This window comes from Struthio camelus, chromosome 14 (assembly GCF_040807025.1).
Source record: "Struthio camelus isolate bStrCam1 chromosome 14, bStrCam1.hap1, whole genome shotgun sequence".
In the NCBI taxonomy this organism is placed as follows: domain Eukaryota; kingdom Metazoa; phylum Chordata; class Aves; order Struthioniformes; family Struthionidae; genus Struthio; species Struthio camelus.
In genome coordinates, this window is record NC_090955.1 from 18,195,935 (window position 1) to 18,209,640 (window position 13,706).

Here is a 13,706-nt window from a genome sequence, read left to right on the forward strand (position 1 = left end):
AAGGAGAAGGTTGATATGGTCCAGAATAGAGCAAGGTAGCCTTGCAGAAAATATGTGCTTGTCCATGTCAAGACTATTGCTCAAATCTCAAGCCCTAGTTGGAGGCCTGTTTTCTGCTTTGTGCAGCAAATGGGGAAAGTAATAGAACAATGAGTGCAGTTCACTAGTTCTTGTCATCCAGCAGCATTGTCTAATACCTGTTATTTTTAAAATGGTCCTTGATGGCTGCTTGACCTAAAGTTCCTTTTGTACATATAGGACCACATAATGCATGTGAGAGTAGCAATTCCCATAAGCGTATGCTAAGTGATGTGTGCTCGGCGTATTTTCAGGGGACCTGTCAATAGGAGCCTATTGACAGCTTTGAGAGGGAAGGCTAGAGTTCCTAGGACTGTCCAGTTCCCTTCCTTTTCTCCATGTGGCCATAAGAACAAGAGTCTATAACTTTCCTGGTACAGGAGAGCCGTGTACGTACAGTTGTTGGTGTCATTGAACTGCAGAAACTTCATCCTTAGTTTCCCCGGGAACTCATCCCACAAAGTTCTTCAAAGTTTATTCTTCTTACTACAGAGAGCTCTTTTGCTCCATAGTCCAGTGATTCTTATCTTCTCAAACCCGTGACCTGAGACAGTGACCAATGAATCAATGGGAATTCATCTTTCTCCTAAAAAAGTCTTGAGCAGACTATATTGTGGACTCTTGAGTTGTAGAGAAAAATCTGTCGTCTGTTTAGACTCAGATCATACACTTGAGGGAAATGCAACATTGAAGCACGTGTTTCTCATCCATTCAAAATAGTTAACATGCAAGGTCGGACACGTCTCAAGGTGGATGTTAGAACATCAATTGTTTTAATGCCAAAATGTTGAAACAATGCTATCAATAGACCTGTGTTCTGAAGAACTTGATATCTGTCTGCAAAAAGAGTGACCAGGTATTTATATACCTCTGTTGACAGGGAAATGCTTGAAAGAGAAAAAAACTGCACTTTTGTAGCAACAAAAGAAGATCCATACATTCTTCTTTGCCTATGCAAATAAAAATCTTTTCTTGCCTGAAATATGTTATATATTGTGTGAAGCTTTACGTGTATATTCTGCTGCAGATTATAATAAGATGTGCAAAATTTGAAAACGTTAGTTATTAAAGTCAGTAAGATCTTCAAGTAACAATTTTTGGATAGGTTTCTGCAGACTTTTCAAAACAAGTACCCCGACATATCCCTTCTTTCTATTTGTTTTTCCTGTTCTCTTATCTGTTCTGTTTCCTGTGCACATAGAGCTCTTCCTATCCCTGGGGACTCTTTTTCAACAATTCTGATGCCCCATTACACTCAGAATATAAATTGTGCCCAAATCAAAACTCTGGACTTTTTGGTTATCTATCAAGGGGGGGTGTATCCACATTAGGTACAGACTTGTATTGTGGAGGCAACCTCCAACTGGAAAGCAGTAAGATAGTTAGCGTTGTGGACTTGTTGGTTGTTGGAGCTGATACTTAATTAACAAATATTTCCACAGAGATGGAAATAGAGGCTTCACATAAATTGTAAGTGAAAAATACCTGTTACTGTTTCAAGGTTAAGTCTTAAAAGCAAAGTGAAAAACCCAACAATATGTGGATAGTAAATCTGATGGTCATGGAATTTGTTGAATACGCTTTTAACAAATGGATGGGTTAATTCTCTACTGTGTAACTAATTATCTTGGGCTACCATGTTGTATCATATTATGGTGGTATGTGTTTGTTTGCATAGGTACGTGCTCACCAGTTAGTTTTACCACCTTGTGATGTAGTGATCAAAGCCGTAGCTGACTACGTCCGTAATATTCAGGACACCACTGATTTGGATGCCATAGCAAAAGATGTTTTCCAACATTCACAGGTAAAATAAAAAATAAATTACCCCTCCCCCCTGGTATTTTGCTTTTTAAGAAAATGGGCTTGAAGAATTGCATTCAATAAAAATAATGGTTTGTAACTGTTGGTAAAATGTCTTAGGTGCCCTAATTTAATTTTCAATGCTTTTGGAAGGTAAAAATATTGCATTTACTCTCAGTGCTTTAAAGTTAAATTCGTGATAACCAACAAAGATTTTGTAGTTTTTGTACTGTCATTGCGAATCTATGACACGCAAAGATAGTATTTTCGAGCTTTATCCTCGCAGGGATTGCCAAAATATTGTGATATTTGTGATGGAGTTATATCATAGTCCTCTTGGGTCCATAAACTTTAGTATTGTATGTGATACAGTGCAAATTTACTGTTTTACAGTAGTGTGCTGACCTGTAGATGACATGTCTGGATTTGGTCATGACAGGTGTTTTTTTTTTTTTTTTTTTTTTTTACTTTAGTCCAGAACAGATGACAAAGTTACTCGATTTAAGAGAGCAGTTGCTTATTACTCAGCAACTAATAAGCCTATGCCATTTCATCCACCACATTACCTAGGTAAGTATATTTAAAAAAAAAAAAAAAAAAAGTCTGTTCATTTCAACTAAAAGCTGTTATTAGCAGAATCTTTTAAAAATGCTTACATTCACTGGCAATTTTCATTAATTATTGAATATAATGTTTTGAAAGACAGAATTTTCATAGGTTGTAAGCAGAGGTTATGTTTATTCCCCCAAAATGAGAATAACAATCTGAACTGATTTTATTCTCAGCTATTGCTGATTCAGTTCCAGCATTAGGGCAGTTGAGAGTATAATACAGTAATCAAGTGAAATCTGGTCACTGGTTCCAATCACGGAGACAGTTTCTATTTCTTTTCCATAAAACATATTTCCTCTTTCTCACTAGACTTTTCTGACATATCTTAGAAATCACTTTATGGTGTTTGATTCTTTGATGTCATAATATACCTGCTTAAATTGCAACCACAAATTGAACTGGCATTACAGATTATTTGCAAGGTTAACTACCAACTAACCACGTGATCAGTGGGCCTACCACATGTCTCATTCTTAACATTAAAACATAATTTTATCTGAAAATTTCCGAAGACTTTCAGTTACTCTGCTAATATACTAAAGTAGATGTTTTCCTTCCTTTTTTGCGTCTACGTTTAAAAAGGTACATGAAAGAGCATTAGGGCTACACTAGGTCAAACATTCACACGATAGAAACTGCCAACAGTGTGTGCTGCTGTTTTTGCCAACTTCTTGCTTATCACCACTCTTGGGCTTTTTTCCCATTCAGCTTCCTTTGATTCCCAAGTAGAATAGAAGTAGGCATTAATGAGAGATACAAGCAGTTGAGTGAAGGTGAGACAAGTAAAAAAGACTTCATGCACTACAGAGAAAAGTGTGTTTTTATTAAGAGGTAAAAGTAAATAAAATTGACTTGGTCAAGGCAAAACAGAAAACAGTAATGCTTGCAGAACAAGAACAAATAAACAAATAGAAGCAAAAAGGATAAAAAGGGTAAAGGTAAATGTTATGTCAAATAAATAATGAACGTTTTCATGAGTGTATTTTTTTTCCCTGCGTGTTATTTCCCCTCCTTCACCTGTTTGCAATAAAACAGCCAGACCAAATCAGTTTGGGATGCCTGGTATAGTGCCACCATATGTTCCTTCTCAGATGCTTAACATTCCACAGACCTCACTACAAGCAAAACCTGTGGTAAGTATAGCCTTCTGCCTCTCAGGCTGAGTGTAAGAAACATGCCAGCTGAATTAAATTCTAGGTGGGAATGTATAGCTCACCTTTTAACAGAGGTGTTTACTGTAAGCTTTAACTTTGGAACTATAATGATGCTGAAGGCCCCAAGAGAAGAATTTTTGTGAACGTTCAAGAAGGTGGAGGTTTAATTGTGTACCTTTGGAAAATGCCACTTATTTAAACAACGTGTGTTGTTTTAAAACAAAAGCCTTTTTGTTATCTTTGCTTAAGGTATTTACTTTATTTTAGGCCCAGCAGATGTCCAATCAGGGTGGTGCCCAAGGTCAGGGTCCATACCCATATAGTCTCTCTGAGCCAGCCATCACCTTGGAAACAGGTGGAAAAAGTCTTTCTGAGCAGAACAACTACAGTAACATTCCTCACGAAGGAAAACATACACCATTGTATGAGCGATCTTCTCCAATAAACCCAGCTCAGAGCGGGAGCCCTAATCATGTCGATTCAACCTATTTCCCTGCCTCGTCTACATCTTCCTCCTCCGACAATGATGAAGGCAATGGAGGTGCAGTGAAGTAAGTTTTTCATGAGAATGCTTTCTTATTCTATTAAAATAAGTTTATTTTCAAAATCTTTTATCAGTATCCTGGAAGTAAAGAAATCTGTACATTAGTGAGATGATAGACCTTCAGGTCACTCTGACTGCAAACGTATCTGTACACTCTAGTCGCCTTGTTCTTTAAAAAGCAGAAAGCCAAAACCCAGGAAGGGTGCCTTTTTTCCACTTCTGCTCTCATGGTCTGTTGAAAGAAGGAAAGATTCTGTGAGATGTTGGTAAATGTCATAAAACCTTACAGTTCTTTACTTTGTATAAAAATATTCTTACTCCACAATATAATTCATTAAAATTTCAATGGCCAAAAAATATGAAACTTTCCTGAATTTGTGGGTTTTACGCTTCTGGAATTTTGGGATAACGTGGTTTTGCAGTAAAACTTGTTGTGAATGTTAGAAATGCAAAACTTAAGGCAGTGACTTAAGAACTCTCATTGGCAGACTATGTGTAGAGCAAAGCAGCAGTGAAAATGTTCTCTCTTACCGATGTGCCTTGTTTAGTGCTGAAGTATTTCTGACTACCGTTAGATCATGTATCTGTCTTTGGCAATAAAGTTGTGCAGACTTCCGTTTGATTACTGCTCACTGACCTACAAAGAGGAAATTTGAACAGAGGCCATTTGTATTTGCTTTTGTCTTGTTAGTGGTAGTGGCTTGCTATGTGAGAATCAAAGACTGTGGCTTTAGTAAGTCTATGAATACCCCTAAAAGTTTGGGCTTTTGTGTCTTAGTATATTTCTACGTGTTTTTAAAATCTGAGTGTATCTACAGTTACGAAAGGTGGCTTGAACTTTGCTTTTCTGATGTAGTCTTTTGATGTTATATGTATTATTGTTGTTTTTGCTTAATAGATCAAATAAGTTTACATAGTTTCCATACAGTGTAGAAACTGGAAACTTACCTGTTTTAGAAAAAGGGATATACAATATTTTTCAGAAAATTCCATAGTATTTATTGTCTTTTTTACTTTTATAGTAAACTCTGAATGAGTTTAGCAACTGGAGTCCAGTGTCATTTATATGACTGTTTGTAGAATTAGTCCCCTCGCTGAGGGAAATTACTTGGCCTAGTGAAAAATATTTAAAATTCAAGAAATTTTCCTGTGTGAACATTATTTATTGTAAAGGTTTCCATATACCTTTTAAATACAGTCCAAATATTGACAGAGTATAAATAAAAAAAAATGTAGTTGCTGAAGTGTCTTCAAGACTTTTACAAATGTAATTTCTAGTACATAGGATTCTCTGAAAATGAAAGTCATTTCTCGCTGATATAGTTAATGGAACTATCTCATTGTATCTTAACGAGCACATTAATACTGTTTTTTCTGTATGTTTTAATTCAGCCATGTCAGTGGGAACAAAATAGGCTGGGAAAAAACAGGAACCCAGTCAGAAAGTCAAACACGTGGAGATCTGGGAGACCAAACAAAGGTAATTTCTTAAGTTCTGACTGTTACAATTTTTTTTTTTTTTTGGTATTAAAGTTCTATAGCAAACCTCTGAGTAGAATTTTCAGAATTAATCTGTAGGGTTTAGAGTAAATTTTTGCAAGTTCTTTTGTGAATTACAAAGCAATGGCTTTAAAATACAGGAAGAAGTAAGGAGGAATATTGTGGTACATACATGAAAAAGAAAATTAAGTAGACTGTGATGGAAAATACTAGATACAAAATACAACAGAAACAAACCTATAAACTTGTTTACTTTTTACAGCCATTTCATCCATGAATATTGCTACCCATTTTTACAGTAGTGTATTATTGTGATTTTAGTAAGGAGTACAGCAGACTAAATTGAATAACGACCAGGTCCTGGTCCTCTAACTTACAATGTAGTGAGAGCACCTCTAACATACATTTCAAAATTAGCCACAGAGACCATTATAGGTTTATAATTGTTGTCAACTGTGTGTATTAAAACTCAGCAAAGGCATAAAAGGCTGTTACAGCTGCCTAGTATGAATTACACATAAAGCATCTTAAAGTAGCTCCGTTGTACCAGTTAGCATGTATTGGTACTTAACTACTAAGGATGGGATAACTGAGCCCTTGCTAAAGACTTAACATTATCCTATTAAATTTCTTCTGGTAAAAAAACAAATTTTAAAACCATTGTCAAATTACGAGCCTGATAGTCCTTATTCCAAGGTTCTACCCTGTTTTAGCAAGGATGTTCCAAGCGTTTACACTTTGTATCTCTGTGTCTTTGTGATGGGGCTGCACACAAACTATTAAATCTATCTTAAAAAAAGCCCCCGTCAGTTGCGAGTTACTTGTGTTGTAGGAAAAAAGAAGAATGTTTTCCCTGTACCTTTGTCATAGAAACTCTAGTAAACTTTGGCTTTGTGCTTAAAATATCAAGCTGATGACTTCATCCAGCAGTGCTATTTATTTTTGCAGGCAACGCCCCATATGATAACTGTATCTGCCTGTGGATTAGTCACAACATGCAAAATGCTAATGCGACCTATTATATTGCTTTTTGCCTGTATTAGGGGACATTTATGAACCATGTTGTATCCTAACTGCAGGGAGCCTTGAATGTATGCTGTACAGCCTGATGGCCTTTAGACGAAGGAAATCAAGATGAGTGGAATGGCCAGGAGCGGGTGGTGGTGCACCCGGTAGTGTTACTTCCCCTCAAGCTGGGTGATCGATGCGTTAGGACTGTGGCACACACCGTAGGGCATGCCTGTCTGTCTGTGTAGACATAGAATTACAGCTATATAAGCAGTGTTTAAACTTTGAGATGGATTTATGCATGCAGTCCAAGTGAAATGCATCCAATGTAATGTATAAATGCTTTGAGTTTTACTTGTGTATTTTTTTAAATAGCAAACTCCTTCTTCAGCTTTCAGTGATGGGAGAAGACAGTTGTACGTGTTAAGCATGGCGGGGAGACTTTGTAGATGAACGTACTTCCTGTAGAGGTGTAAGCAAAATGATTAGGAAAAGAAGTATTTACGCTTCTGGTTTTCTTAATTTGTTTATATCAATTGCCCAAAATTTCCAGATTTCCTTTTTGGAGTGAGATATGTGAATTTCTGTGGTAAAGTGTTCAAAATCTAGCTTAACACAGACAGGTAGCACCAGTCTTGATAGTCCTTTCTCTTTGATTTAGATGTCCAAAAAACTTGGACTGTATTTGTCTCACAGTGTGATCACTGTGTGATGTGACAAACGCATGCTCACCTCATTTAGGCAGATGAATAATACTAACAGCATTACTCGTAACTATAGTGATTCCTCAGTTTAGGTGTTTGAGTACCCCTGAAACAGGCTCAAAAAGAACCAGGCTGATGCGAACAAGGACAACGTTGCTGCAGCTGGATCTTCCCCCTCCTCCAGTACAGGGCAGTTCCGTAAACTTCTGTTTGTGGTCAAGTACCGCTGTCATTCAGTTGTTGGGGTAGTAAAGGCAAGGACACAAATCTTTAAACTATTGAGGAAATATATGTGGTAATACACCAACAAAATTCTGAATTACCAGCTATAAAATGATCTTTCAGGGATGTTAGCCTCTTTGATCTTGTGTTTAAAATGTAATTGTAGTGTTGCTCCTTCAGTATTTTGTTAAAACGTGTGGGTTTTTTTTAACAGTGTGCACATTCTCATAGAAGGTTTTTGGAGGTGGATTTTTAATTTTTTTATTATCATTTTTATGTGTGGGTTTGTCTTTTTCGTAAAGAGTCTGAAATGAACAAGCTTAGCTTGCCTGGGCATACTTTTTTCTCTCCCCTGTGCTTTCTGTGGGATTTTATGGCTTTGACCATTTCAATTTCAACTTTGCTGTTTAAGTCTTATGCAGCATGTGAAATTTTGTGCACAAACTGAAAATACTCGTGCGTAATGTGACAGCAGGTGTACGAAATAAATGCCATTCTCAAAAGTAACTTTTATATTATACAGGCAGTAAATTAGTATGAACTTTTTTCTTAAACTAAAGACAACTCTGTTTTGAAAGCAAAGATTTATTTAGGAATGAACTCTACTTTTTTGCTTCTGCTTGTAGTATCTATGAAAGGTATAACACCAATGCGCATAAAAAGCTTTTTTTTTTTTTTTTTTTTTACAAGCCTTTACGTTTTTATACATCATATTTTGGCTGTAAATATACAAATTAAATTTCTAGAAATGGAACTAAACACCACTTTAATATCTAACAATCAGAAAATAGGGTCATTTTCCCTTTTTCTCTTCTTCACAAAGTGAAGTAATTTGATTATATTAAAAAAAAAAAAAAATCCTATAGTGCTTTTAAGTTATGCTGCTGTATCTTTTTAATGTCTTAAATTGTACTATATAGTTTTTCCTGTTTTGCTTAGAAATATAAGCAGAGCAGGGGTGTGGTAATGGCAGTCTAGTTAAATTAAAGACTCTGTCTATGTGACTTTGTGACGGTTTTTGTGGTCAGTTAACCCATCTGGTTGATATATCTCAGAAATACTTAGTTACAAAGTCATCAGTATTTTAAGAGGCCATCATTCCCCCTTCTGCACTATGCAAATAAAAATTAAAGAAGAAAATAGTCACTCTTGCTCTTAATAAATAAAAGCTTTACCGTAGTATTTATTTTTTCACTAATTACCTTTTGCTACCAAACAAAGGCCAAAAGTCTTCAGATAGTTTTTAGTCTTTGAAAATCTTTTAGCAAACTTTGGATAATGTATTTTACATATCCATATTGATGCAACATGAAACAAAGATTATTATTTTCAGTTGTGGGTGAAGAAGGAGATCTGCTAATAAGTTGGTCGATCTTCTGGTATGTTTCCATACACATTTCAAAAACACTCTATTTTGTATGTTTTGTTACAGGCAGAAGGTTCCTCTAGTGCTTCTTCCGGAAGTCAGGCAGCTGATGTCAAAGGGAATCAAGCCAGTAATCCACAAATCCCATGCCTGTTGTCAATGCCCACCAGAAATCACATGGATATTACCACCCCTCCATTACCTCCTGTAGCACCTGAAGTATTAAGAGTGGCAGAACACAGGCACAAGAAGGGGTTAATGTATCCCTACATCTTTCATGTCCTAACCAAGGTATGACATTTAAAATTATGTACTACAAAACAGTGATTTGGTAAGGATAATTGCACTTACATCTCTGGGTAAACAGTATCAGAAATTTACATCCTTTTTGTTGCTTTGAGTTTTGATCCTTTTTAGTGCTTCTAGTGATTTTTTCTTCCCCCCGTGTTTTCTAACCACTGATCTGGTCTGATGCGTTGTTCCAATAAATACAAGATGACTATTGTTAGAAGTACTTACTTACAAAATTACTCCCTTTTCCTGAAAGTATTATTTAAATGTTTTTATATACCTGTGTGTGTGTGTGTATATATACGTGTGTAGAGAGAGAAAGAGTACCCGTTTCCATCTAAAAACTTGTGTGTGTTTTGGCGTCTCTGCCAAGTCTTTTCTATTTTCAGTGTTAAAGAATACTTGGATTGATTTCCCTCACAGTTTGATACCTTCCATCCCTGCTACCTAGCCCTCATAGAAATACAGCAGCCATAAGAAATCCCTTTTGTATAATCATCAAATGTAATTTTTGGTTAACTTGATGATGATATTCTGAAGTTTGGCAGTTGGTTTGGCTGTTTTATCTGCTAGCCTACAGATCTCAGGTAAGCTGAAAGCATTTTCACACAGCCTAGGACACTGTCTGTTTAGGATGTCTGGTTTAAAAAAAAAAAAAAAAAACCTGCCTGAGCTGCCACAAAAGGATACCTCCAAAAGCAATGGGAGAGCTTCTTACAGAAATAGACAGTGAACACCTGCTTCAGCGTAGCGGGAGGTTGCCGAAGCATGTTTTGTGTTGAACCAGTAAGGAGTCAGAAGAGTGGTGCTCCAGCAGCATAATGCTCGCTATACTTCAAAAGACAAAAGTTTAGTTCACTTTTACTTCTAAGTGAAAACAGAACTTAACAGTTTTAATCCTGTTCCACTGTAGCGCTTGAAGTACTTAGTACTGGTTCATATACGTCGATCCCGTCAGAGTATGCGTTCGTACGGTACCTAGCAAAATGGCATTGTTGACGCTTCCTGTTCATTTGTATTCATCTAAAAGTCCTGCTCACTACAAAAAGGAGAGTAGACGAAGTCCATGACTGAGATTTGAATTGCACGCAAATAAATATTCCTGCATCAAGATTTGGCTCTGGATTTCCTACTTGCCACATGTTTATTTTGTACCATTGCTTGTATTGTTGTACCTATTGTTGTACCTACTTTCCATGTTTATGGAAGAAAAGCGGGGAAGAATCAAAAGGTAGCAAGAAGACCGTAGATGCCAATTCCATTTCGTACTTTGTATAGCCAAGCACCCGCAGCGCATTTAAATACTCCTGGATATTTGATATGATATCTCACAATGGGAAGAAACCAATTAAATGCCTAAATTTGAGAATGTCCCTCCAACGAGGAGGGAGGGGAGTCAAACTAGAGCCTGCTGCATCGAAGTAAATTAGTACTGCTTCGGACGGTTTTTCTTTCTCCCACTTCCTGAAGTGCTTTTGGACAAGTATAGGCAGGGACACAGCGACTAGCAGAAGAGAGTACTTGCTTCTCAGCATTGAAAATAAAGGTTGATGTGTGGGAGAAAGGCAGTGAAGGGGTTAATTGCCCCCGATTTTTTTTTTTATTTATTTATTCTTATTGGTAATTCATAAACACTTCTCTCCTCTCCTAAATAGAGGGGAGGAGGGAAGAGGAGAGTTAATTCATTCCTTTCCTAGGGGTGAAAGTTTTGTCTGTATCTGCAGTGCTGGATTCATCTTGAATGGCAAATGGACAGTCTTCTACCTGGTTTCAGAAATCTCTAGAATTTCCCTGATATATTTCTACAGTCCAGTTAGCTTGGAAATTTAGGAATAGTATTCCATGCTGAAACTTCAGAGTCTGAGCTTAGGGGAAAGGAGGCTCCTTGCCTTGACTGGCTGTCACTTCTATGGAGTATAAGTTAAAGAATATATTTCCAAAATAAAAAAGACAGGAAGTTAACTGTGGTAACAATGTATATATACAAGAAAAATAATCATTTTTCTTACTCTTTATTCATATTGTATTTAATACTGTGTATATAGTAAAGATTTTAATGTAAGCTGAGACAACATTAAAAAGGTGAAGTAAACTAGTAATCTTTATGTAGTCAAACACTTATAGCTTTATACGATTTCTACCAGTTTCTATTTTGTGTTCTGGTTTGTGCTGATTGCAAAGACTTCCAAGCATATAAGATACATATACGATGTTTCCCTATACCTCATCTCTTTGCTGGAGAGTTTAATTGGAAATGTCACCAGTATGGCTATTTCAAGTACAGTTATAAATCTGTTTGCTAGCATTCTCCCTACATGTGGTGATTTAAGTTCATTTGCTTTTAGGATTTTTGATACAGTAAGAAAGTTTTTTCTGATGGACATGGATCTTCCACAGGTTGCATTACTTGAGAAGGAGTTGATCTTATTGAATTATGTTACAGCTTTCCATTTTCCTCCTACATAAAAATACAGATTGGTGGTATTTTAAAACAGGAAGAAAAATTGCCCTTTTAGAAAAGAGTAGGTGCTTAATCTGAGAGATGCATCCCTGGCAATGGATGGGGTCTGTTCTTAAGACAGTTTTGTTAAGGTCACTGATGCCAGCAAAAAGTTGAAAGTTGAGTAAACCTTCAAAGATATTGGTGGTTCTTGATACCCTTTCTAATAGGGGTTGGTCTTTTTTATTTTCCAAGAAAGACATAACATGGTTGGATAGGCAGATACAGAAAACATCGTATGTTGTTGGTATAAGGGATATTGTAGAGTTTTTTTCTTTTTTTTTTTTTTTTCTGTAAAGGAAGATATAAAATGCAAAAGCTTTCTTTACACCCAATAAAAAAAGCATTATTTTGGTAATTCACAGGTTTTTTTTTTGTCAGTTCTGCTCATAATGTTATTTTTTATATTGAGTCCATCAATACTGTTTCAAATCGTTGCACCAAAAAGTTAGACTGTTTTTTTTAGACCACATGAACATTTTTAAAATAGCTGTCTGAAATCTAGATCAGCTTTTAGCATTTGTTCTTCAAGTGTACGTTGAATGTCTGTTAATTCTGTAAGTGCATTACTGTATTGTCATATATACTTTTTCACTTTTAAAAGTATCAGGATTTGAAGATCAATTTTAGATAATCCTCACCTGGAGATAATCCATCCAAAAAGAGGCATGTGATGGAGAGGAAAAATTGAAGAGCAACAGGGATAATCAGGGACTGGAGACTTGTTGGAGGAAAGCAAGCAGATTGTAGGGTAATCCTCCACATGCCTGAGATTCACGTTAATGCTGAATCACATTTTTTCTTAACTAGATTAGATTAATTTTAGTGTGCGGATCTAAACATTTTCTGTTCGCTATAACACGTGATATTTTTCTACTTTCTTTCATGCAAAGGGCGAAATCAAAATTGCAGTTTCTATAGAAGATGAAGCCAACAAAGACCTGCCTCCTGCTGCTCTACTTTATAGGCCAGTTCGTCAGTATGTTTACGGAGTCCTGTTTAGTTTGGCAGAAAGCAGAAAGAAAACTGAAAGACTTGCTTTTAGAAAGAACAGACTTCCACCAGAATGTATGTACTATAGAATCTATTCTTACTTCTCTTACCTTTGCTATATTTTTATATCCGTTTGTACCACGATTTGAATGAGAATGGTTATTAAGGTTTCATGAGTGTAGCGAAAGCTTGAGGAAGTTATGGGTTCTTTGATCCCGTAGATTATAGAAAAAGATGTTGTTAGTTCAAAATTTTATTTCCTATAGTAGTTTAATAACTAAAATGGTACCATTTATAAGCAAGTCCTGAAGTTTATTTTTTTAAATGTGTATTCAAGCTCCTGTCAGGCTTGTACAAAGTAGCGGCATTTTTTGGTCATAATGTTCAAAGTATGTGGCAAAACTTGATTATAGGAAGCATCTGTTCTGTGACCATACGTACAAATGTGCATGCAGTCTTTTTCAAAAATGTTAGATGCCTGTGCTTTCCTTACCGGTCCCTCTGTTGTGCCCAGTATATAGTTAAGTGCGCTTTAGTGAAGTGTACGAGTCTCTTTAGTAACTTTCAAATGTTTACATATAAAATTTCACCTTTATAATCTGTAGAATTCAGGTGTAATGCCTCGGGTAAAGGCAGACTAAACTTTTGTGAACAGACTTGTCAAAATGTGCTTTTGCTAATTCAATCAGAGGGATGACTGTTAATCTTCATATTAATTTGGAAGTTGTCTTTTTAAGTTTTCTACTTCCAGGAATTACTGTCATGCCAGAAAATTCAACCTCCTGATATCATGAAGTGTTGTGTTTTTGTTTTGTTTTGTTTTTTACTATGAAATGCATAAAAGGAAATGATCGAACTTTACAATGGCATCTTAAGAAAGGTTAAAGGAAAGCTAAAGCATTAAGTGAATGGCAGCAGCAGAAATGGTATT

At 36.1% G+C, this 13,706-nt stretch overlaps 1 protein-coding gene across 2 annotated transcripts in view; it reads left to right on the top strand.

Moving 5' to 3' along the window:
- The window catches only part of FAM120A (family with sequence similarity 120 member A), a 58,115-nt gene that overhangs the window by 21,094 nt on the left and 23,315 nt on the right, over positions 1-13,706 (top strand). For both annotated transcript variants that reach the window (XM_068906715.1, XM_068906714.1), the window contains exons 4-10: positions 1,757-1,885; positions 2,355-2,451; positions 3,529-3,626; positions 3,915-4,198; positions 5,584-5,671; positions 9,058-9,282; positions 12,676-12,850. In XM_068906715.1, coding sequence (XP_068762816.1) covers positions 1,757-1,885; positions 2,355-2,451; positions 3,529-3,626; positions 3,915-4,198; positions 5,584-5,671; positions 9,058-9,282; positions 12,676-12,850 — 1,096 coding nt within the window. The remainder of the gene's footprint in view (positions 1-1,756; positions 1,886-2,354; positions 2,452-3,528; positions 3,627-3,914; positions 4,199-5,583; positions 5,672-9,057; positions 9,283-12,675; positions 12,851-13,706) is intronic.